The sequence below is a fragment of the Bubalus bubalis genome, chromosome 3 (assembly GCF_019923935.1).
Source record: "Bubalus bubalis isolate 160015118507 breed Murrah chromosome 3, NDDB_SH_1, whole genome shotgun sequence".
Lineage (NCBI taxonomy): Eukaryota > Metazoa > Chordata > Mammalia > Artiodactyla > Bovidae > Bubalus > Bubalus bubalis.
In genome coordinates this window covers 117712658-117735123 of record NC_059159.1, presented here as the reverse complement: position 1 = coordinate 117735123, position 22466 = coordinate 117712658, and the positions used below count along the sequence as shown (strand labels likewise).

General features: G+C 42.0%; 1 protein-coding gene across 16 annotated transcripts in view; it reads right to left on the bottom strand.

Moving 5' to 3' along the window:
• Nucleotides 1-228: 228 nt before the first annotated feature.
• Nucleotides 229-22466, bottom strand: part of TLE4 (TLE family member 4, transcriptional corepressor) — a 155256-nt gene continuing 133018 nt past the window's right edge. For all 16 annotated transcript variants that reach the window (XM_025281638.3, XM_025281641.3, XM_025281642.3 and 13 more), the window contains 12 exons: nucleotides 20824-20943; nucleotides 19800-19853; nucleotides 19153-19305; nucleotides 17594-17726; nucleotides 17029-17222; nucleotides 16444-16520; nucleotides 8122-8371; nucleotides 6683-6930; nucleotides 5178-5325; nucleotides 4311-4461; nucleotides 3883-3959; nucleotides 229-1920 (listed from right to left, as the gene is read on the bottom strand). In XM_025281638.3, the coding sequence (XP_025137423.1) occupies nucleotides 1813-1920; nucleotides 3883-3959; nucleotides 4311-4461; nucleotides 5178-5325; nucleotides 6683-6930; nucleotides 8122-8371; nucleotides 16444-16520; nucleotides 17029-17222; nucleotides 17594-17726; nucleotides 19153-19305; nucleotides 19800-19853; nucleotides 20824-20943 (1713 nt within the window). In that variant the 3' untranslated portion in view covers nucleotides 229-1812. The remainder of the gene's footprint in view (nucleotides 1921-3882; nucleotides 3960-4310; nucleotides 4462-5177; nucleotides 5326-6682; nucleotides 6931-8121; nucleotides 8372-16443; nucleotides 16521-17028; nucleotides 17223-17593; nucleotides 17727-19152; nucleotides 19306-19799; nucleotides 19854-20823; nucleotides 20944-22466) is intronic.

The following is a 22466-nucleotide window of genomic DNA, read 5'->3' as shown; positions in this document are numbered from 1 at the left end:
GTCATCAGTAACTTCTACCCACTCTCCCTTCTAGCTCTTCTCAAGTAAAAACAAAAACAGAATTAAAAGAGCAACAATAAAAAGCCCACGTGACTTTTTAACAACAATCTCCCTTGAATAAAACTAATAAGTCTTAATATATATATAAGGAGTGGCACAGTAAAAAAACAAAAACAAACAAACAAAAAAACTAAAGCCAGCAAAACAAAGAATTAGAAATAAGCATACTAGAAGTTACTTATGTTTAATGCTTAAAAGTCTGAATGCACAAACAATCTACCATTATAGAAGTACTGGTGGTCAATACAATGCATTAGAACTATGTACAATGCACAGTTTAGTATCAAAATCTTTCTACACTGTAGAGTTTTACGAAACTGTTAATGACATCAAACACTAAGCACTTAAGACACCATTTTGTTTTCTGCTACCACACTAGGAACGTCAATGGACAGTCCGTTTCAACTTGCAGCATCCATCCATTTCTAGTATGAAATTAAGTAATTTTCTACTTATACAATAAAGTTTATCTACACAGTTCTCTTGATTTTGATCCATAGCAGCAAAGGCACTGTACATCAGCAGATCCACAGACTTAAAAGATTTTTTTAAAGCATTCAAACAAAATAATAATAATTAAAAAAAGAAGTCACATATCATAGTTTAACACAACAACAACAACATAAAAGATAACAACAATGTTTCCGGCACAATGGCACAGCCTGTGTCCATTTCAGGGACATCCAACTAAGACATGGAAAGAACTGGAGGTAAAGAAAGCAAGTCCTCATCCCAGGTGAGAGTCCATTCTTCCTGGTTTTCAGAGGGAGGCCCTTGCAAATCCTCCTCTGCTGTCCTTGTCTTGTAAAAGACGTGACCTGCACAGTGGGAGGACTCCTCCCTTGCATCTGCGCCATTCCCAAAGAACATGCCAAAAAATAGCCCCTAATTTATCGTAGACAAAACTGCCCAAAGGCATACATCTCCCTTTGCAAAGAAATGTGGCAAAAATATCAAGAAGGGATTAAGTTCTCCCTTTGAGGCCAAATTTAATTTGTTCATCTGTCTATAATACAATAAAAAAAGGAATTAAAAACATATTACAAAGACACTTGCCAACAAGTCAAAAAAAGAAAAAAAAAAAAAAAGTCCAAGTACTTTTATCGAATATAATCTAAAGCTATAGATATATTTGTTAAAGTTGTCTGAATAGACTCAAATGAATATGATGTGGTCTGTCACATTCTAATTGTTTAAATTTCCAAACATCTTTTAAAATATGTAAAAACAAAAACAAAAAAATCTAACAACACAGCAACATATTGCTTCCATATGTAATTATACATTTCACATCTCTATACAGTCATTAGTCTACATTTAGTGACATTTTTAATCAGTTATTTTAAACCTTCCTTTCCCCTCCTTTGCCAAAAAAAGGGGGGGACGGGTATCAAGTACAACGCATCTTCATTATCAATGCAGGAACAGACAGCTTTATTTAGTCAGTCATTGTTAGAAAGCCTTCTTTAAACAAAATAAATATATTACAGATATAATACATAATTAAAGATTCCTTTCACTGTTAAGTAGGGTTATCCATGATCTTCCAAGTAGATAGCTGAAGATTTTGATATCACAGGTTCTTAATGAGTATTCACAATTCAATAGCAGGGAGGAAGTGGGGGAGGAGGGGCTGATTCCACAACTGCAATGAGTAATAGGAAATCCTTGGTTTTGGATGCAGGGGCACAGAAGGATGAGAGAAAAAAGTGCTACAAGGAGAAGGAGTCCATTCCACATGAAGATTTGTCCTTAATAAATAACTTCATAAACCGTGGCCTTCTTATCCCCAGAGCCAGTGACAATGTATTTGTCATCCACAGAAATGTCACAGCTGAGCACCGATGAGGATTCTTTGGACTGGGAAAGAGACACACAAACACGTTAAAGACTGAAAGAAAAACCTATGAATATTGAGAGGAAGGACTGGAGGACTGAGAGCAAAAAGAAGCAGAGCATGTTCCCTTGACTAAAATAGGAGCCCAAGGAGAAAATGGAGTCCCTTAAGTCCCTTTAAGGTATATTCTTAAAACGGCTGAGCCAGGTGCATTCCCTCTGTTGGTCTGGAGGCTCTTGTACTGGGGTGGGAGGGTGGGTGAGGGTGGGTGGGAGGTAGGAGGTGGTGGGAGGGGTTGGGGCTGGTGCGGAGACGGGGACACTGAGCGCCAGGCAAGTCCTTAGTACAATCCCCCCTGCTGATGAAGGAAGGCTTTACTTCAAATCCTGGTCTCCAGCTAAGGGCAGTGTTCTCAGTATGAAAACCCTCGGTTTCACTCAGATGGCTTGGGTGTAGATGGAGCTGCAGAACACTAGACACATCACTTAACCTGTCTGGCCCTATTTTACCCATCTGTCACCTCAGAGGGGAGTCTCAGAGTCCAGATGAGGTTAAATAAGGGGGAACTGCACTGAAAAGACTATTTTTTTTTGAGACAGGGAATGTAAAAATATTTCTAATATAAATCCTAGTTGACCCTCATGTAAAAACAGAACGTAAATATGCAAGTGGGAGTGAGTTCAATAGTTAGGAGGAAAAATGTACCCCTCATAGAGTTCCAGTACCACATTCAACTACACCAGCTACACCAATTGCAAAGCATTCACAGTTATCTTTTAACTGTGCTAAATAAACAAATCCCACAAGATTTTACTGGGGCTTTGAATAGTTAAAAAAAATAAATGTTTGACATGTAGATTGTAGATGCTAACCTACTACCAGCACTTCTCAAACTTTCACTTTGCAACCTGTATTAAATACATTTTATTTCCCAAACCAGCAGATACAAGATATAACACACTTATTACAAAAAGATATACTCTTAAAATATTTTCATATTTCAAAAAAGTGCTGGTTGGGGACTTCCCTGGTAGTCCAGTGGTTAAGAATCTGCCTGCTCACGTGGGGACATGAGTTCCATCTCTGGTCCAGGAAGATTCTACATGCTTCGGGGCAACAAAACCCGTGTACAACAACTACTGAGCCCACTCTAGAGCCCCAAAGTCGCAACTATAGAGCCCACGAGCCTAGATCCCATGCTCCTCAACAAAAGAAGCTACCACATGAGAAGCCTGCACACTGCAACTAGAGAAAGTCCGCACACAGCAACAAAGATCCAGCACAGCCAAAAATAAATACATTTTTTTAAAAAGTGCCGGTTGGGACCATCCAAAAGTTATGATACAAAAACCACTCTGTTACATTATAAACTTCAAGACAGCAAAAATATGCTATTTTTGTTTTATTATCTTGCACAGTACTTTCACTCAATATATGCAGTTTTAGATTCAAATGAATTAATCTCCTCTGTGATGACTTAATACCAAGTGGTCAAGAAGGCTGCAAATCTATTATGCTATTCCTAAAACCACCTAGGAAAGAGCATCCCAAATACATAAGGTTAAAAAGGTCATCTTTGACTTGCTTATGAAATTTTCACATACTAGCAAGAGAGATGAGGCTTGTGTGTGTGGATCATGCCAACAATCCAGTTCTCCTACAAATAATCCCACAAACTACACAAAGTACCACTGAGTTAATAAGAATAAAAGTTTATAAAATTAGTCCAAATTTATTAGTTTCCTAATAAATTTTAGCACTCTTTTTGGGGTAGAGGGGACAGAAATATTGATAACATGCTAATTAGTATTCAAGCAAAATGCTCAAATTTTACACAAAATTTTTAAAAGCCACAGTGCAAAACATAAAATTTCAGAGAAGACATGAAACTTCTATTCTAACATGTAAACAGGAGAGAACCACACAGCACCAAGCACCATGCGCTGAGCACACCGGGAGTGAAGGCTACACATGCGAAGCGTTACCTGGAATATACTGGCCCCATAAGGTGTTCTCCAGGCATTCAGAAGGTTGTCCTTTCCCGTGCTGACAAACCATTTGCCTAAAGAAATAGGGTTTCAAAAAAGGCAGTGTCTATTACTTTGTCAGAGTCCCAAGATTTGTGTTATAGAGCTTCAATGATACACAGAAAACTTACCTAATCTGAAACAAGTAAGAGTTTCTTTTCACTGGAAAGATAAAGCCCACTCTCATACTGTATAAATGAGTTATTTATACTTAGGACAGGGATGAAGTAGACAGATACCAGAAAACGACATAGTATTAGGAAGTAGGCATGTGTGAGAAAGGAACAGAATTCTGAGAAGAGATACATCCATGAACTGAAGACCTGACTTGAAACGAAGCAGCAGGAAGGTAGAAGGGCAGATGGTGGACACGGGGGCTTGCTTACCACAGTGGGCGAACTTGAGCGACAGCACGCAGCTCTCGTGCAAGTGGAGCTGGTACTTGTCGGGCTTGGTGACATGCAGCACCTCCACATTGCTGTTTTCCATCCCCACGGCCAGCCACTCTCCAGTCGGGCAGTAGCCCAGAGAAAAGATCTAGAATGGAAACAGGTGACGATGGTGGCTACAGAGGAGGTACTTCTTTTAACAGGGAAGCGAGGCACTGCTTCCTCTGGGGATACTACTTAAATGGTGAAAGATATCAAGACCATGTTAACTGTGCAGGAAGAAATCAAAGGCAAACGTGTAACCCCAAGTAATGAGTCAGATGTCCACAATCTAACTTACTAATCAATTGTGAGAAATTCAAAGGTCTACAGAGTAATGGTTATTGAAATAAAAGTTTGCAAAAAGCTTGTAATAAATGAGATTTTTTTTAAAAATCTGTCAATAAAATATATACCATTGTATTTTGACAATAATAAAATTTTTCTTAACTAATTCAGCGTCAAAAGTGACTGTCACATGGTAAAGGAACTGCTGCTGAAGTCTCTGATATATCTCACAAAATCATATGTGTGTGCCAAGTCACTTCAGTCGTGTCTGATTCTTTGCAACCCTATGGACTGTGGCCCCACCAGGCTCCTCTGTCCATTTTCCAGGCAAGAATACTGGAGTGGGTTTGCCATGTCCTCCCTCCAGGGGATCTTTCCAACCAGGGATCGAACCCGCATCTCTTATGTCTCTTGCATCAGCAGGCAGGTTCTTTACCACTCGTGCCACCTGGTCACATGGTACACGAATAGCTGCTCAAGTCTCTCATGTATCTCACACCATCCAGTCTCTAAGATGGCACGTGCTCGAGCACACACCTGGGAGGTGAAGTCGTGCTGCTGCAGCTGCCGCCCCTCACGCAGGTCCCAGGACCGGACCGTGTTGTCCAAGCCGCCCGTCCAGAGCTTGGTGCCATCGTTAGAGATGTCAATACAGCTGGCCCCATCTGTGTGGCCCTGGAATTGCCTGAAGATGCCAACAAGGAGAAAAGTCCTTGAACTTTTTAAGTTTTTAGGTGAACTCAGTTTAAAATTCCTCAGTCATCAGTTTCACTGCAGGCCTGATTGGTATATTTCCTTTCAGTTTATTAGGTTTTCTATTATTCAAAATAATAACAAAGCATATATGTAGAGACATTAAAGTTTAATTGAGATGCTGAATCTCTTGCACTTTTTATTTATGAAAACTTAGGAAGTATTCTTCAAATTACTCATATGCTAAAACATGACTGAAATAACTGATAGAAAAAAGATGTCCATCTGAAACAAGAGAACACAGCTACATGAATATGAATTAATCAAAGATATGATCTGAGACCTACTCTATCCTTGGGATATGAAGGAAGGAGAGAAGAAGGGAAGATGTAGGAGATCTTTCCCTTCTGAAAGCTCTGGGGAGGGGCATAGGAAGGGGCAGGACAAATTCTGCCATTGAGCAACAATGCAACATAGGAGGCTGCCCCAGGAGCACGTAAAATGTGTAAGAAACGGGTGCTGGGGGTGGGGATTAGAAGCAGTTCCTCATAAGAGTTTTACCCTAAAGGGGAAAAAGTGATGACTACTTTGTTTTTGGAATCATTCACAGTTGCATCCTGCAAAATAAGTTACAGATGGACAGCAGGGGTCTCTTTTCCTTCACCCTGTCACTGGGCTCCATTACAATCTCCGCAGAAACCTTTAGCAGTTCACGCCTCGTCTCCTGCTCTCTCAGGTGTTGACACCTGAAGATCACATGTGCTTTAGGGCTTTTCCTATCAATGCCAATCCTTTATCACCTCATTTCTACACAAATACAATTACTTCTATTCGTCCTGATAAATGGGACTACAGATTATCTATACAGTTTCAGGGTGAGGTACACCGGGCACAACGCCTGGGCCCAGGGTAGAAGCTCAATGATTATTTGTCAAAAAGAAAGACTGTGTCAGATACACATGGCACCAAGGAGAGAGCCACACACAGTGAACCTTCTCAATGAGTGTCTATCAACAAGGATGGTTTGTTAGCACAGATGGCAAATTATAGGTGTCTAATGAGCTCATGGACACCTTACATGTATTAATTATGTAAAACCGACCTCATATTTTAAAATGTGAATTGGATGTGCTTAGTATAATTCAAAAAAAAGAAAAAAGAAGCCCTGATCCAATAAAGTTCAAATGGTACAGAAAACAAGATTTTACGGTATCTTAAAATGGCTCTCTCCTCTTAACAATTTTGAGTAAGATAGTTGTATTTCATCTTTTTGAAAATACACACACACACAGCTCCCTGGCACAGCACAGTTAAGTCCTCAGCCCTGGCGAGGGATCCTGCTGACCCACCTCACCAGCGTCTGGTTGTGCAGGTCCCACACAGCGATGTTGCCGTCGCTGCAGCATGAGAAGCAGACCTTGGAGTCCGGGCTGATGGCCAGGGCGTAGCAGGCGGGGGCCGACGACGTCAGCTCTGCCTTGATGCGTGGGGTGGGAGCCGCCAGGTCCCAGATGGACAGCGTACTGGCTTCCCCTCCCACAATTAGGGTACGACCATCAGGGAGCAATCGGCAGGAACGGATGTAGTTATCCCTGTTCTGTAGAGACAAAACCCATCAAGAGGTTACTCATGAGGAAAGGAAAACAGCATTAACATGAGAGCAGAAATCCATAAAAGTATTGTGTTCCCTCCTGGCTTTAATGAGCCATTTTCACTTATGACAATGATAAAGTGGATTAATGCTAGCAAATTACATGAAATTAAGGAAGTACTTAAACTTGATCTACAAAATTTAGTACTGAGATATTTAATCTTAATTAGCATGAAAATACAAAGATCTAGACCCACTCCCACCATCAGCAAGTCAACCAGCTGCCAGAGTCATTTGCACCCACAGATTCAGCAGCCCTCACCACCCTGGAGCAGCCAGGCCTGGGAACTGGGTACAGTGATCTGGCTGCTGAAAGGCACTGCTTCTCTGCCACCAAGAATGTGCCAAGGACTTAGACATCTTGCAGTCCCTTCCAATCGCCAGGCCCTGCATTACCTGGCCAAGGGACATTGTGGGCTTGATTAAGCAGATCCAAACAGAGGAAAGGCTTGATCAAGGTGTGTTAAGTGACAGGAAAAAGCCAAGTCCTCAGTTCATGAGGTTATGGGAGTCTTGTGTAACTACGGTAAACTGATCTAGCTCTGTGCTGCTGCAAAAATTCTCCTGTTTATCCAAGGAAGAAAATCAAACTGAAATTTCTTAACTGAAGGACAAATACCCATGAGACAGATAAGGGGGTAGCTAGTGTTTATCACACAAAGTATTAAGTTACTTAACTTGTCTTCAAAAGTGACAGATTTTGATACTTGGGTGCACTCTCACAGAAACCACCATGGGCTCTTAGTCTTTTTTTTTGGGGGGGGGGCTACCGCCAAGTGGCATTATGGAATTTTAGTTCTCCAACCAGGGACTGAACCCATCCCTCTAGGGCATTGTCCTAACCACTGGACTTCCAAGGAAGTCCTGTCTTAGTTTTCTTAAACTTTTTTAATCAGACAGGAAGACGAGTAAACTGCCTGCTCCCGGGAACTGGGCAGGGTGAATGAAAACTGTACTGGAGTGCATGTCACATGTGAAGAACCAGATGAATCTACCCTGAGTAACTGAAAGAAGACAGCGGCCAAGTTAAAAACCACTGAACATAGCCACCCACTTGGGATCAATCTGCGTGCTGTCGGTACATCCAGCCTATTTTGTGAATGAAGGCTTAAAACATGTTCATTCATGTCCACTCACCAGACAGTCGAGCTGAGAGACGGGGCTCTTGTTGCCGGGGTGGCTGATGTCCCAGACCTTGACGCAGCCCTTCCCACCCGTGTACACATGTCGTGTGGGGTTGCTGATGGTCACCGCACACACCACCTCCCCATGGTTTAGGGTGTTGATCTGGCGAGCGTGTCGGGGAATGCCGGGGCCGATAAGGGCATCCGGGGGGAAGGGGACAGGCTGCATCTGACCATCTGCGGTAACGTGGAAGGAGTATGCCCTGACAGTGGGAAGGAGACAAGACAGGAAAAAGGAGAATGCGAAAAATGTTACTTAACTGATCACTGTAATGAGATGAAAAATAAAACATTTTCAGTGCTACTTATGATTTGCAAATAGGTCAGATTTACTGAATATGGTGGAAAGAACTTAACTTTCAGAGCCATAGAGCTAAGTCTCTGATCAAATATCAGGTCAGCTCTTCGCTACCTGCTGTATGATATCAGTAATGACACAGTCTCTATCTTTAAAATGGAGTGAATGCTACCTATACTTCTCAGAGAATTAAGTAAGATTACCAATACCCAATATACTATCTACACCTCCAGTCACTTTGCAAACTGAGATTGCCTTGTAATTCAGGTGATTCAGAAGCCTGTGATAAGATTTTAACCTATAGATCACCTCACTCCAATCAAGTGACTTACTAATGAAAATCAGTAAGCTAAAATTATGAAGTTTTAAGGCATGACAATGCTTTAAGCCTACATGGTGAAATGGCATATGAGCCACCAAAAAGAATAAAAACTTTTGGATACAGTTCCATCAGACTTGACAATAACAAATCCCAATAATTCTTAATGGAATCAGAACCTAAAAAAGCCTCCCGTGTGACTGCCCCAGAGGCCCACCTGTTAGTGCCTATCAGCAGCTCTATTTCCAAGTCATTTCCAGGGAAAACCCTCTAGTTGTAAAAACATTTGGTTCACTTAAGTTCAAGCACCTCCCTCAATAGACACCTCTATTCTTAAGGCACTGAATTCAGGGAATAGATGACAAGTGAGGCTGTTATGATACCAGTTGGGTTCCAGGAGGCGCGAGATGTTGGCAGTGAGCAGGAGGGAGCAGGGCCTGTCTCGGGGAACGTCATGGGCAGCAACCCACTTTGGAAATGATGCCATGTTCCTTGGCATGGAGCTTTAGAATGTGCTCTGTTTACGGGAAGGAGTTTATGAAAGACATACCAAGGAAAAGCATTTATGGGTAGACAAAGGATAGGAGCCTAGATCTTTCAGGAAGTTTTAAAATCAAAACAGTTTTCTAGTTCTAGACTTTTGGTGCACAAGTCTACAGAATAGCCACATGCATCCAAATTTGACCTATTACTGAGAGGATACCATCAACAACATCTTGAAAGTCCCCAGAAAGGACAAAGCTGTGGAAGATTTGGGGACAGAGGGCAGAGAGCTTTCTCTTGCTCCGTAGACTACACTGAGAACTGGGATATGGAAGAGAAGCAGGATGTCAGACTGCTGAGGGTAGAAGTGGTGGGAAGCTGGGAAACCAAGAAATACATTTCTTTGGTCAAAGCAGCAGGACTCAGAGATGTGTTGATGTGTGGCCTGGAGAGAGAGATGCTGAGAAGGGTGCTCAGGCTTGGAACCAAGTGACTAGCGAGGCTACAATACACATCAGTGAGGGTGACAGGGAGGCATAACCAAAGGGGAGATATGTGGGGAGGTAAACAGTATGGTTTTCTTCAACTTGAGGGCAGGTGAGGAATCAAACATCTCAACCGGAATTTGAGCACTGTGATTCAGAAGAGAGGTTAGGTCGGAAAGATCACTGTGTGCTCATCCACAAAGTGGCAAGAGCTGAAGCTAAAGGAGCAGAAAAGAATAAATCTGGGGCAGATTATGCAATGAGCAGACTGGATACAGAACTTAAGAAAATGCTTACAACATTTAGGGAACCCCCAGCAAGAGCAGTCAGAGAGAAAGAAAATCAGGAGACATGATAACATGCAAAGGGGGCACAGATGGTCAATAACGTATTTCTCGGGTATCCCAGTGCGTGATGCACTTAATGCAACAAAGAGAAAAAAACCTCACATATCCCCTGTTCTCCTAAAGTGACATTTTGGGTGCTGGGGTAGTTGGCAGATGGGCTGAAGGGCTGATACACTGGTCCATCAGTGAGATACTTACATAAATAAAGCTGTCATATGTTCAGTGCTATGAACAATGGAGAATTTGACAGAACAGGGAAAATTGCCCCATTTGGGGCAATTGGGCTGCAATATAAAGAGCAGGTATTAAATTACCTTGGCCAAGAAAGGAAGATGGTATGAGGAGGGAAAGGATGGTCAACTGAAGGCCAGAGTGAGGCAGAATGTTTACACTACTCAGTCAGAAAATAGTTACTAAATAAATGCCCAATATGTGCCAAGTACCATCAGATGGTGGGGGATCAGAGGTGAATAACACAGACAAAGTCCCTATCTCCAGAGCCTACATCCTAGAAGGGAAGAGAGATAATATATTAAGCAGATAAATAATCTCAGACAGCAGTTCTCTCTCTCTCTCTCTCTCTCACACACACACACACACACAAGGTTTCAGATAAGAGAGACTAAAAGCGCACAGTGAGGTCTGAGACGGTATACAAGCTGAGGCCTGAAGGCAGGGCCCAGGCTCACATATAGAGAGGAGCAGAGTGTGCCAGGATGGGAACAGCAAATCTGAAGTTCTAGAAGAAGAGCCATGTGAGGAGGCAAGCGAGCACTCACTGGAGAGTGAGAAGATGGAGGAATAGGCAGGACCCATGTTAAAAAGGCCTCAGAGGCTGTGTTGTGGAGTGCGGGCTGTTATTCTGAGCAGAACGGGAAGTCACTGGAGACTTCTGTGTAGGGCAGGGAGTGACACAATTCAGTTCATGTTTTCAAATGATCATTCTAGTTGTTGGATGAGAATGGACTATAGAATGGAAGAAGGAAAACTAGTCAGGGGACTAATGTGGCAATCTAGGGGAGAAGCTGGTAGCCTAGGCTTGAGAGACAGTAAGAAAGCTGGGAACAGATTTGTAATTCCAAAGATTTCTGTGGCTGCGTAGAGGCAGAGAATGCTATTCTCGATGGCATGTGGGGCTCATGAAGGTGACACAGCGGAGAGTGATGACAAGGTCTTCCCTGGGGTCTATTAAGTAGATAAATGATGTCGAAGAGGACAGAAGTTCATTAGAGATGATGTGGTCCAAGCCCTGAGATGAAGTTATGAAAGGGCTGATCTTGCATACCACTGACATCCAGGATGACAGCAGCCTCTGAGTGGAGGAAGACCCCAAGCCAAGTATAAAGTCTTAAATTAACTGAGAAATCTCCCAACAAGGCAGAAGAGGGGGTGGAGACTCAGGCACACATTTGAGATGGGTTGGGTTTTCACATGAAGGCAGAATGAGTTTAGTTCTGGAAGACATTGGAATGGAACAGGAGGTGGGGAGGGCGGCACAGCCTTTATAAGCCTGCCATTGGCTCCAAGGATGACTGACGTGAAGTAAATGAAAGGGCAGCCCATGGAGAGCTGCAGGTGGAGAGTCTCCTCAGCAGAGAGCCAGGTGTCAGTTTAGGCAAAGAGGGGAAGGCTGTGAAATTCTGAGGGGAGACAAAGGCTAATGGATTTAGCAATTAAGAGGTCATTAAGTAAATCTTAAAGAAAAGATTATTCCAAGTTTAGAGATGGTGTTATACATTCTTAATGATCATTTCCTTGAAAGATATCCCTTCACTCCCCTCCAGAATAACTAATGATTTTTAAAGAGCCTTGAGAATTTAAATAGTTATGAAACCAGGCACATAATTTCTTTCGAGGTTTTTCAACATGACATTCTTGACATTCCCCAACCTCTCTGTGAGCTCCTACTATGTTCCTGGAACTCCCTGAATTAAGAATTTCAAGAGTCTACTTGCATTAAGGGTATAATGTAGCCCTCTGTTTACTATTAAAATATATATATAACATAAATAAATACACATATATAAATGATACTTAAGACTGGAAAAAAGAAAGCTCTAGTACATACTTATCAGATTTCAACAAACTCTGATGTGTAGCTAGCAAAGAGTACTGGAATGTGTAATGAAAGCCAACCTTCCTAGAAATGAGAGAGGTGCAGGCTTGAAAATCTATTCTTTTCTCTATCTAATTAAATGCATCAATACTCCTTATTCACATATTCTGATACAGATGTCATGCCGAGATACAAAATCAGGTAAGATGTTGGCCTTGCCCGTAAGTGGCTTATAATCTAGGAAGTATGATGAGAAAAGTATAAAAGAGGTTACAATACCAAGTGCAAGATGGAAGAATGAAGTTCTGTCGTGGTTCAAAAAGCAAAAATAAACCTTATGTTTCATGAAAGACATGGTACTGGAGATGGATTTTAGAGAATGGAAGGACTTCACCAAAGAGGGAGGAAGATGGAAAAACCCTTCCCGGTTGGAGGGAACAGCTGTAAAAGGATGAGGTGAAATGATTTTGGGAAGTCCTGGATTGGTTTTAATTCAGGAATTCACTAATTCAGCAATGACCCCCAACATAGTTAAGTGGCGAAGGAGCTAGCTTAATAAAGTAACTCTCTCTCTCTCTCACACACATACATATACACACATACTATGTACAGGTCAGCCTGAGAATTTCACAAATAGATTTTACTGAAGAATGCTTGTAGGAGGAGGGGCAAAGCCACTCAGAATAAATTTGGTAGCAAGAAGTACAACAGATAGGAGGAATAAGACAATTATTAATCTAGATAATAATTAAGCCAATAATTTTTCCAATATTTATTAATCCAAAATTCATCCAATAATTATCTGATGATAATTAATCCAATACTCTAAATGAGAGGGAACGGGGCACTTGAACCAGGTAAGGAGAAGGATGACACACTAGAAGTAACAGTGGCTATAAAATTCTATAGGACTTAACTGAAGAGAAGTGAGGAAGAAGCCAATAATGACAGGTTCTGAGCACACGGGAACAAGGAATAGTGTACTCTGAAAACCGGGTAAACCTGGGGAAGCACTTTGTGAATGTAATAAATTTGTACTGCAAGTAATACACACTCAAGATGCCTAGCTGAGATGTCCAACAAATCACGAAAATACAGGGCTGGAAGTAACAGGTGCAGGAAGCCAGAGAAATACATACACACACACACACACACTCTCTCTCTCTCTTTCTTCCCCCCACCCTCTCTACCCCTGTCTGTCTGTCTCTCCCACCCTCTCTACCCCATCTCTCTCTCTTTCTGCCTCTCGGCAGATGAAACTACAAAAAGCTACTACGAGTGGTCTCCAAAGGAGACGGTCAAGAGAAAGGAAGTTTGGACTTCCTGACAGAACTATACTTCAAACAATTCAGACACCTGTAAATAGACCTGTTTAAAACATGTGTATTGAGGATCCTATTTTATTTGGAGCATCATATTTGGATGAAAACCCAGCACAGCTTAGAAGGTTCTTGGCATTCCCACCTGTACTTCCTCCTCCCTCTGTGAGAGGCCTACTTCCATAACATCACACTCATCACTTCTAAACTTCATGACACCTTCTCCAAGTATCTGATGTCTCCAAGTATCTTATGTCTCCAAGAACTAGACCCTAAATTCACAAAGAAAGGTCTGGCTGTTGCACTCCATGCAGCATTCAGTAGGAGAGAAGATTGGGTTCTGGGAGCATATGAACCCACTAGAAGGTGAACCAGCCAACAAATAAAACTTGAGAGTTTACTGTGTGCCAGGAACTGTTCCTATTTTGAAAAATCTTGCTTTATAAAAACAAATAAAAACAACAGCAGAGAAGAATTTCTGAATTGTGAGCAGCTTAAAACCCATAAACCTGAGACCTTTTGTTATGGCTGAAGTCACATGCCATTTCCCACAATATAATTAGTGCAACGGTTTCAATTGAATACTTTTGTATTATTTATAAAAGCCTCATATAAGTAGCATGTGAGGAAAAAAGTCCACTTCTGGCTGATGTTAAAATTAAACACTGTTGTCATTTCAGTTACTTCTTGAGAAGAACTTCTGTTAATTCAACAGAATAAGCAAGAGGACCCAAGGTGAATTAGCAAGTAAATGCTATTTTATTCATTAGTTTGGAACATGCATTTAATTATAATTTGTGATAATATCTAGCAATTATTCTGTAAAAAAAAAAAACAAAAAACAAAAAACACCAAAGAGAGAGATGCACAAATGTTTCAAGTTCTTCTAAAGAAAAGCAGTTCCTTTGTGTATGTGGTGAAGAAGGCCTTCAGGTGATTTATTATGTTTTATGTTGTAGCACAAAAGATAGTTTTCCTGTTGAAAAACATGCACAAGTGTGACAACTCTCCATCCTGTGATCTAGAAGCCATATTCCATCATCTCTTCAAGTATTTCTCTCTATATGCATAATGAGTGCTAATTTGTATGTCGTGGTACCTTGTTGAAGACACACACAGAGAGGAAGAGGGATCTAATGTACTCAGTCTAATCTTCTTATGGTATCTCTGCCTCCCACTATGTTCTATTGCATAAGCAATTGAAAAACTGATAATAACCTGGGCAAAGCTCAAGAGGAAATGATGCAGCAGGTGACTGAACAGCCACTGTAAACCAAACACTGGACTAAACCTCTATCATATCATCTCATCCTCGGGCCCTTCTTATCAGGGAGGTGCCAGCCCTGTTTTTAAAGATGAGCCAACTGAGGCTCACGAAGTTGAGAAACTCTGCATAAAGTCAGTTCCTTCCTAGTGTCAATCAGCAGAGTCAGAATTCAACCCTGGATCTATCACACTCTAGAACCCAACCCCTGTTGAACACACCATGCTATCTTTGGGGTTTCCTGATGTCATTTACCAACTGCATTAGGTGTGACCTGGTAACTCCAGGAACAAAGACTCTTAGCCATCCTGCTACCCACCACCCCTACCGAAAGGGTGATGTACCACCTCACCTGGCAGTGGTTACACTACAGCTCTGGGTGCACCTGCCTGGTGACTAAGTGGTAACTCCACACAGTACTGAAAACGGACCACACCACTTCCCTCAAGAAACCTCTCCATCTCCACTGGTTTATATGAAACTTGTTGGCATTCAGTTTATTCGATTTAATCCCTTGACTTTGTTGTTTAGTCACTGCTTGAAACAGACCAAACTTTCACCTTCAAATACACCAGGGTTCTTGGTCAACAAGACTTGTCAGTCAGTCAACAACTATTTGCCGAACAGGCACAAACACATAGAATTTTATGGTAATTGATATTTAAATCTTCAACTCTCAAGGAACTCAAAGTCTAGTTTGCCTTGACTTGCTTATTAATCAGTCAAATATTTACTGAGCAACCTGGCTATGGAACCAGTACTGTGTATGACGCAACAGGGAAGTTTAGGGTAGAGTCTGCAGAGAAGTTACAGAGGAAGAGCCAAGAACATGAAACATCAGGTGGAAAGTGAAGGAAGGGTCAAGGTCAGGCACGTTTAATGCTGTGGGGCCAGCAACATGGGGGGAAAAAAAGAAGACCGCAGGAAACAACAGGATGACAACTAAATGCTTGAGTGTACAGCAGTGAATAAACAAGCAACAGGAGGTCAGTGAAAGGAGACTGGCACCCATCTTCAATCATTTGTTGAACAAGCATAAACTGTGAGCACTACAAAGAGCAGAGAGCTGTGCATAGGCAGTAATGAAAATTAGGTGCAGTGGATTAAAATGAAGGATAAGGAATGACACATGGGAGAGATCAGAACGTACAAGAAGAGGCTGGAACAACTGCTGTGTGTGTTTCACCTTCATGGCTGGAGGGGGCCATGAGACTGTAGAGGCTCCAAATACCCGGTTCACAGGACAGGAAGCCAACTGAGCAAGCCACCTTTGCCAGAAACACAAATGAGCTTCTTTCTTTTTAGCCTTTGAAGTTTGGCATGTCGTTCCCTAACATGCTCTAATTTTGAGCATCTAGGTTTGCACATAAGATGACTTTCTTCCCCGCAAGACAATAAAAGAATTGCCTTGAAATCAGTAACAGGTGTAGAGAAGATCTGACTACTAGAGATGCCCCAACAATTTGCATTTCCATATCAGAAGCTTGAGATTTTAAATTGAAAATCTAAAACCCCACCTCATTACCTCTTGCCTTGTGCTAAAAAAAAAAAAAAAATTCTGCCAAAAAAAAAAAAAATCCCCACAACAAAAAACCCTTGCAAGCTGAAGGAACTTGCCAATACCGCCCAGTAGTTCTCAGAGTCTAAAGGGCCAGTGAGGGCCCAGACACACAGTGAACACGAGGCACAGAGCTTGGTACTCACGGCTTTCCTCCTGGAATGCCTGTCAGGTTTGGAGGTATCGCCGGCACACGCATGTGATGGTGTGGATCAAATCCAACCTACAATTGTTCCCAAGCAAGGCAGCAGAAATAAACACAGTCACATTAACTCATTTCATCCTACTCAGTACCTTTCCAAATTCTAGGAGAATAGATGCTTTTAAAACGTGATTTTAGAGATAAATATACAAGTATTCATTGATGAAATGAAAGTAGGATGTACATGATTTCATGGTCACATACTTGGGGGTGGAACAAACATAAAAAAAAAAACCCACTATTATCATTGAAGCTCATGATGCAAATGAAGGGGTTACTATGTTTATTATATTATCTGCTCTACTTCTATAGGTTTGACTTTTTTTTTAAGGACTATAACACACAAAAACTGCCCTTATCTTATGAAAGAAAATGAATCGTACAATATAATAACATGCAGTTTAATTTATAAATAAGCACAGGTTGCTCCATAGACACCTCAAGCTATAAAAACTACCCTAGGCAAAAATATGCATGGCCGTTTTCTGAGCTCTGAAATACTTTTATTCTGTAAAAGTTCACAACATACCACTGGTGATCTCCCGTAGGCAGCGGCCGCGGCGGCAGCAGCAGCAGCCGCGCTCATCTGTGGGGAGATGTTATGTAGCCCTGCGTAGGCAGCTCCGGGGCTGGTCAGCTCCCCATTCATCCCCGCATGTGGCACGATCCCAAACGGGGTTGGGTATGGACAAGGTACTGCCATGGGGGTCCTTAGGCTTGAAGCTACAGACCCAAACAGAAGGGAGGAGAAAAACCAAGGACACACACAGGAAATAATAATGAGGTCTAATGAATACAAGGATTAACATGTTCTTACATATGTTAAGAAATAGGATCTGTAATTCAAATAAGCTTATTTTAATGTTTGCAAAAGTCATTTAAGCTTTCATCAAGGTTCAAACATTCACCTTAATTTACTGAACACCTACTATGTGTCAGACAGGGTAAGTGCTAGGTGCTTGACTCGGACTAAAAAAACTCACAGCCAGTCCATGCTGATCATTGTACTCTTAATATATTACACTCTTTAAATTGCTATAATTTCTTTAAAAAGAGGAAGCATAAGTATGTACAGTAACTTTTTTCTGACTAACCCAACGGGTCGACTCCTGGCGGTTTTCCGGGAACCGGCCTCAATCCGGGAGTGGAATTACTGCCTGGGGTGGGTGCATCGGTTCGTGGAGTAGGGGTATTGGACTTCGACACAGGAGTAGTAGATTTTTCATTCTAACAAGAGATGTAATGGAATACACTGGTAATTAGAACACAATTTTAACAATTATGTTAAACATTTGAAATGGTAAAGAAGAAGGAGAGGAAAAAGAAATGGAAAAGATTCTTCAGTGTGGGCCTTTCTTTTTATTAGTTAAGAAGGGCTAACAAAGAAACAACAAGTGTTCCCTGAGACCACAAAACCAATGTTCAGGAGGACATAAATCAAAGCTGAATTTGGGGCAGAGGAAACCATTTCCAGGAAACTGGTCTGAGTCAGACAAAGGCTGACAGTTCATGATGTCCTGATGTGACTGGCCACTTGCTGGTTGCTTTAAGACTGAGTGGTTTTGTTGGGTTCCTGATGGATTGTTCATGCCACAAGAGGCACCCCTGGTTAACAGGTCCCCTTAAAAAAGAACCAGCCTGAATCATCACAGAGATCAGCACAGATGAGCTGTCATTAACAGGCTGGAAGGCCAAGAGAAATCAACAGAAATAAACTAAACGCATCCCTGTACCAGACACAGCCTCCAAATCTGCAGACAAACTGAGGAATTTTCTTTCTTTCAGCTGTGAATTCAAAAGGCTATTTGAAAACTGAATTTTTTTTAACACTATGTTATAAGGAAATAACTGGTGAGGGAAAAGGAAGACACATCACATAAAAATGCAATTAACTACACAGCCACAAAAGACGAGGCTACAGGAAGGTTATCCTGACTTGCAGGCAGTTCCATTTTTTGCATTTGTGATTTGTGGTGTGACTCAAGACAGACTTTTATAAATGACAGATAACTTTTTAGTTACGAAGGGAAAATTATTGCAGTCATATATAGTTTGGTAATTCAAACAAAGCTACCAACAAAATCACATCCAAGCCAAAAACAAAATTTACCATAAACCACAGATGACAAAACCATCTTTGTAACCCCAATGTGTATATCTTCATCTTCACTGAGACTACATTTCCCCATGTCCTTCCCCCATCCTTACAAAAAGACTCACAAAACAAACATCCATCACCAAGTCAGTGAGCCCACTCTGTTCCAAAGTACCTTTGTCAATTAAACTTGAATACTGAAAATATACATATACCTAGTGATCAAAGTCCTATGGAAAAATGAAGAAAAATAAAATTTTAGAATTAAAACTAATCATCTGGAAACAGGCAATGCAAAGAAAGACAGTGAAAGTGAGGAAAGTGTCAGTCACTTGGTCATGTCCAAGTCTTTGCAACCCCACGGGCTGTAGCCCACCAGGCTCCTCTGTCCATGGGATTCTCCAGGCAAGAATACTGCAGTGGGTTGCCATGTGCTCCTGGGACTCTTCCCGACTGAGGGATCAAACCCATGTCTCTTATGTCTCCTGCACTGGCAGGTAGGTTCTTTACCACTAGCTGCCTCCTGGGAAACCCCCCAAAAAATGAACAACTGCTTACAAGGCTAAGTTCTTTGGATTTGGAGGAAGGAGTACTGCTGGAGGATGCAATCGAAGCTGGACTGATTGGGGCATCTTTCTTGAGCAGGCGTGTCTTGTCCAGGCCGTTCTCTCTTGGGGAATGTGCTGGGCTCCCTCGAGGTGATGATGGATCCTACAAAGGAACATCAAGGGTATCAAATAGAGCACAGCACATTCACAACGCCAGAGTACTTGGTGTGGACGTTTCAAGCCAAAAGTCTTCAATAGCTTAGGAGCAAAAAATGTTCTAGAACAGACTGTTAAGACTCATCAAATCGCTGTAGAAAATATTCAGTATCGAGGTCAATAAAAATACTACAAAATTTATCATATTTATTTTAAAACAGCAACAAAAATAAAAACTCTACAAATTTGCAAGTAACTTGTCAAGGAGACCTGTAGACTGACCACAGATGTCTGGTGTGCATTCCTGTTGGTAACAGAACATAAGTGCACTTCATAGACAAGAGTAACAATAAAAAAGGAAGTGTAATACACAAATTTTTCAGATAAACAAATTGTGGGTCCCTTTAGAAATTAAGAAAACATTGTGGACACTAATTGTTGGGACACTAGTCATTGTTATAACTGGGTAAGAGCAGGAAGTCAAATGAGCCACAAACATACCTCATTGGAAACGTCAACCACCAAGTTGTCATCACTCTTCTCAGCATCGCTGTCCTGCATTGACAATTGAGAAGCATTATCTCCTCCCCCAGCAAAAAAAAAAAAAAAAAAGCAGCCAGATTTACCCTAAGTAAAGTCCAGAGTAATTCCTCACATTTTATAAAAACGAACTGCACCAAACAGTGGCAAACACTCTACAATGTACTGTGTTCCTTACTCCTTGTGTTGATGCTATGAGATAGGTAATAGGATGATTCCATTTTAGTTGAAGAAAGTCAAAGCTTATGGCTTGTTAGTCTAGAGCATCAGGTGCCACCTGGCCTGCCCATGCTACATAATACAGCCTACAGATGGGCAGGATTGTCCTGTCAGTGTCTTTCAAAGACTGGGTAAGGAGCCACAGTTTTGAACTTGGGAGGTTTCACATGAAAACTCAAGTTCTTGACTTCTTTTGAGCCTGCAGTCTTGCAGGGCACCAGCACAGAAGTGGAACGTGGTCAGCGTGCCTCCACACCAGGGAGTCCTATCCTGCTTCCTCCCTTCACTGATCTGAAGCAGCAGTCACTGAAGGGAAATGAGCTTTGGTACATGCTAGGAACACATCTGGATGTCTCTGGAAGTAACATTCCACCAAAACGTGCTACATTCCTCAGCACAGGAGGTCATCCAGACATTTTAACAGGTTGTCTGTGATTTTACATTTTCCCTTAACATTTCTAGCTGGCCACAGAAAATTCAACCACCTTGAAATGTATGGAGGGAAGCAAATACACCTAACAGAAATAATACAGAACACAAGTCCTCTATCGGTTGCCAGATGAAACAGTTTCCTGGCTCACTCACCTGCAAACACAGGCCTTCAGTCAGCCAACTGACACTCAGCTACAACTGTATTAACTAGTTTTCTCTCCTAGAATGTTATCTTGTGGTCTAGTTTTGGTTGGTAATATTAAGAGAGTAAAAAGGCTGTTGATTAAAAAGCAAGATAAACTGCCTCCCCCAAAGCAAAGGCGAGTGAACCTACATAACGAGCTGCAATCTCCTTTTCTTCAGTTTTCTGCTTTTTGCTATCAGAGGAATAGTCTGTGGAGTTTCTGTGCTTCTCAGCACCTCGGAAACTGGCTGATGGGGATACTGAAGAGCTCTGGAATTAGAAAGGAAAGCAGAATTGAGAGATGACCAGTCATTTAACCCAGTCATTTTTTAAAATCACATGAGACTTTAGTTCCTTTTCGCTCTTAGTATATGCTCACCAAGCTGTTAAGAGGAGACAGGCCTCCCCCGACCCACTCCGCACTGATGTGTGCGTGCTAAGTCACTTCAGTCGTTGTCAGACTCTATGCGCCCTCATGGATGTAGCCTGCTGGGCTCCTCAGTCCATGGGATTTTCCAGGCAAGAATACTGGAGTAGGTTGCCACTTCCTCCTCCAGGGGATCTTCCCTACACAAGGATTGAACCTGCATCTCTTACATCTCCTGCATTGACAGATGGGTTTTTTACCACTAGTGCCACGTGGGAAGCCCACCCTGGGTCAGTATAGCTATAAAAAGATCACTCCCTAGTGGTCAGATGCGATGATGGCAACTCCTCCACTAGCTCCAGAGACAGGGGTGCAGGGTGGGAGTTTAGAGGAGGAAGACTGAGGACTAGTAAGCAGGCTCCCATTGATAGGGGATGAGTAACTCTAAACCCTTCCTTCCTGTATCAGTCCATCTCAAGGTTTTATATGATTACTCTAAATGTATGAACCAAGCATGGTAACTACTGCTACTCAAACGTTCACTCTTATGTTTGGTGGCAGAAAAGACAGCAGGCATTATCCATTAAAGGCTGAAGACAGAAGCAAAACACTACAAGTCAAACAATTTCATAATGTGTACTCATAGCTTCTTGACTATCATCTATGCCCACTGAGTTCCAATCCTCATTCCCAGGCTAAGACTTGCTTCAATGCTTCTGCTTTGTTTTCCTACCATGGCCCAATGCAATCAGGCTTTTACAAACATTTTGCCATTGAAATCATGCACACAAACACCATCTGTGAGTTACTACTTACCAATTTAATGCCAACCCCTATATCTAGTTTTTCCCCTTTCCAGTCTATCTTCCACATTTCTGGGATTCTCAAACAAATCTCTTTCCAGAGATTCTCACCCTTCCTTAAAAAATGGCAAACACTGTCCCACCACCCACAGGGGGAAAAAACCCCAACTTCTGAGTATAGCTGTCTTTCAAAGCCCTTCACTCTCTGCCCCAATTCAGCCCAGGCCTGGTCTCAGAGCTCTCAGCATGTTGCTGCTCCACCTTATCCCGTGCCTCTTGTCACTGCACTGGAAGCCTTCCCCGCCCCCCCCCACCCCCCCGCAGCTTTCAAGAATGTCCTTTCTCTCAGTATCTTCCCTTTGAAACCCTCTTTCACCATTCTTAAGAACCAGCTCTAACTTCACTGTTCGATACTCCCTCAGACACTGTCAGGCAGAATCCATCCCTCTTTGTGTCCTAATGTTTTATTCACCCAGACAGTGGAGCACTCACAGTCAGTTGATACCTATTTGTTTACAAGGTCCTACCCACTCCAGGCTGCAGATCCCCGGCAGTGGGGGCACCCAGCACAATGAGTGGCACTGAGCTGCCAAGAATTATTTTTTTATGAACAGAAATGACTG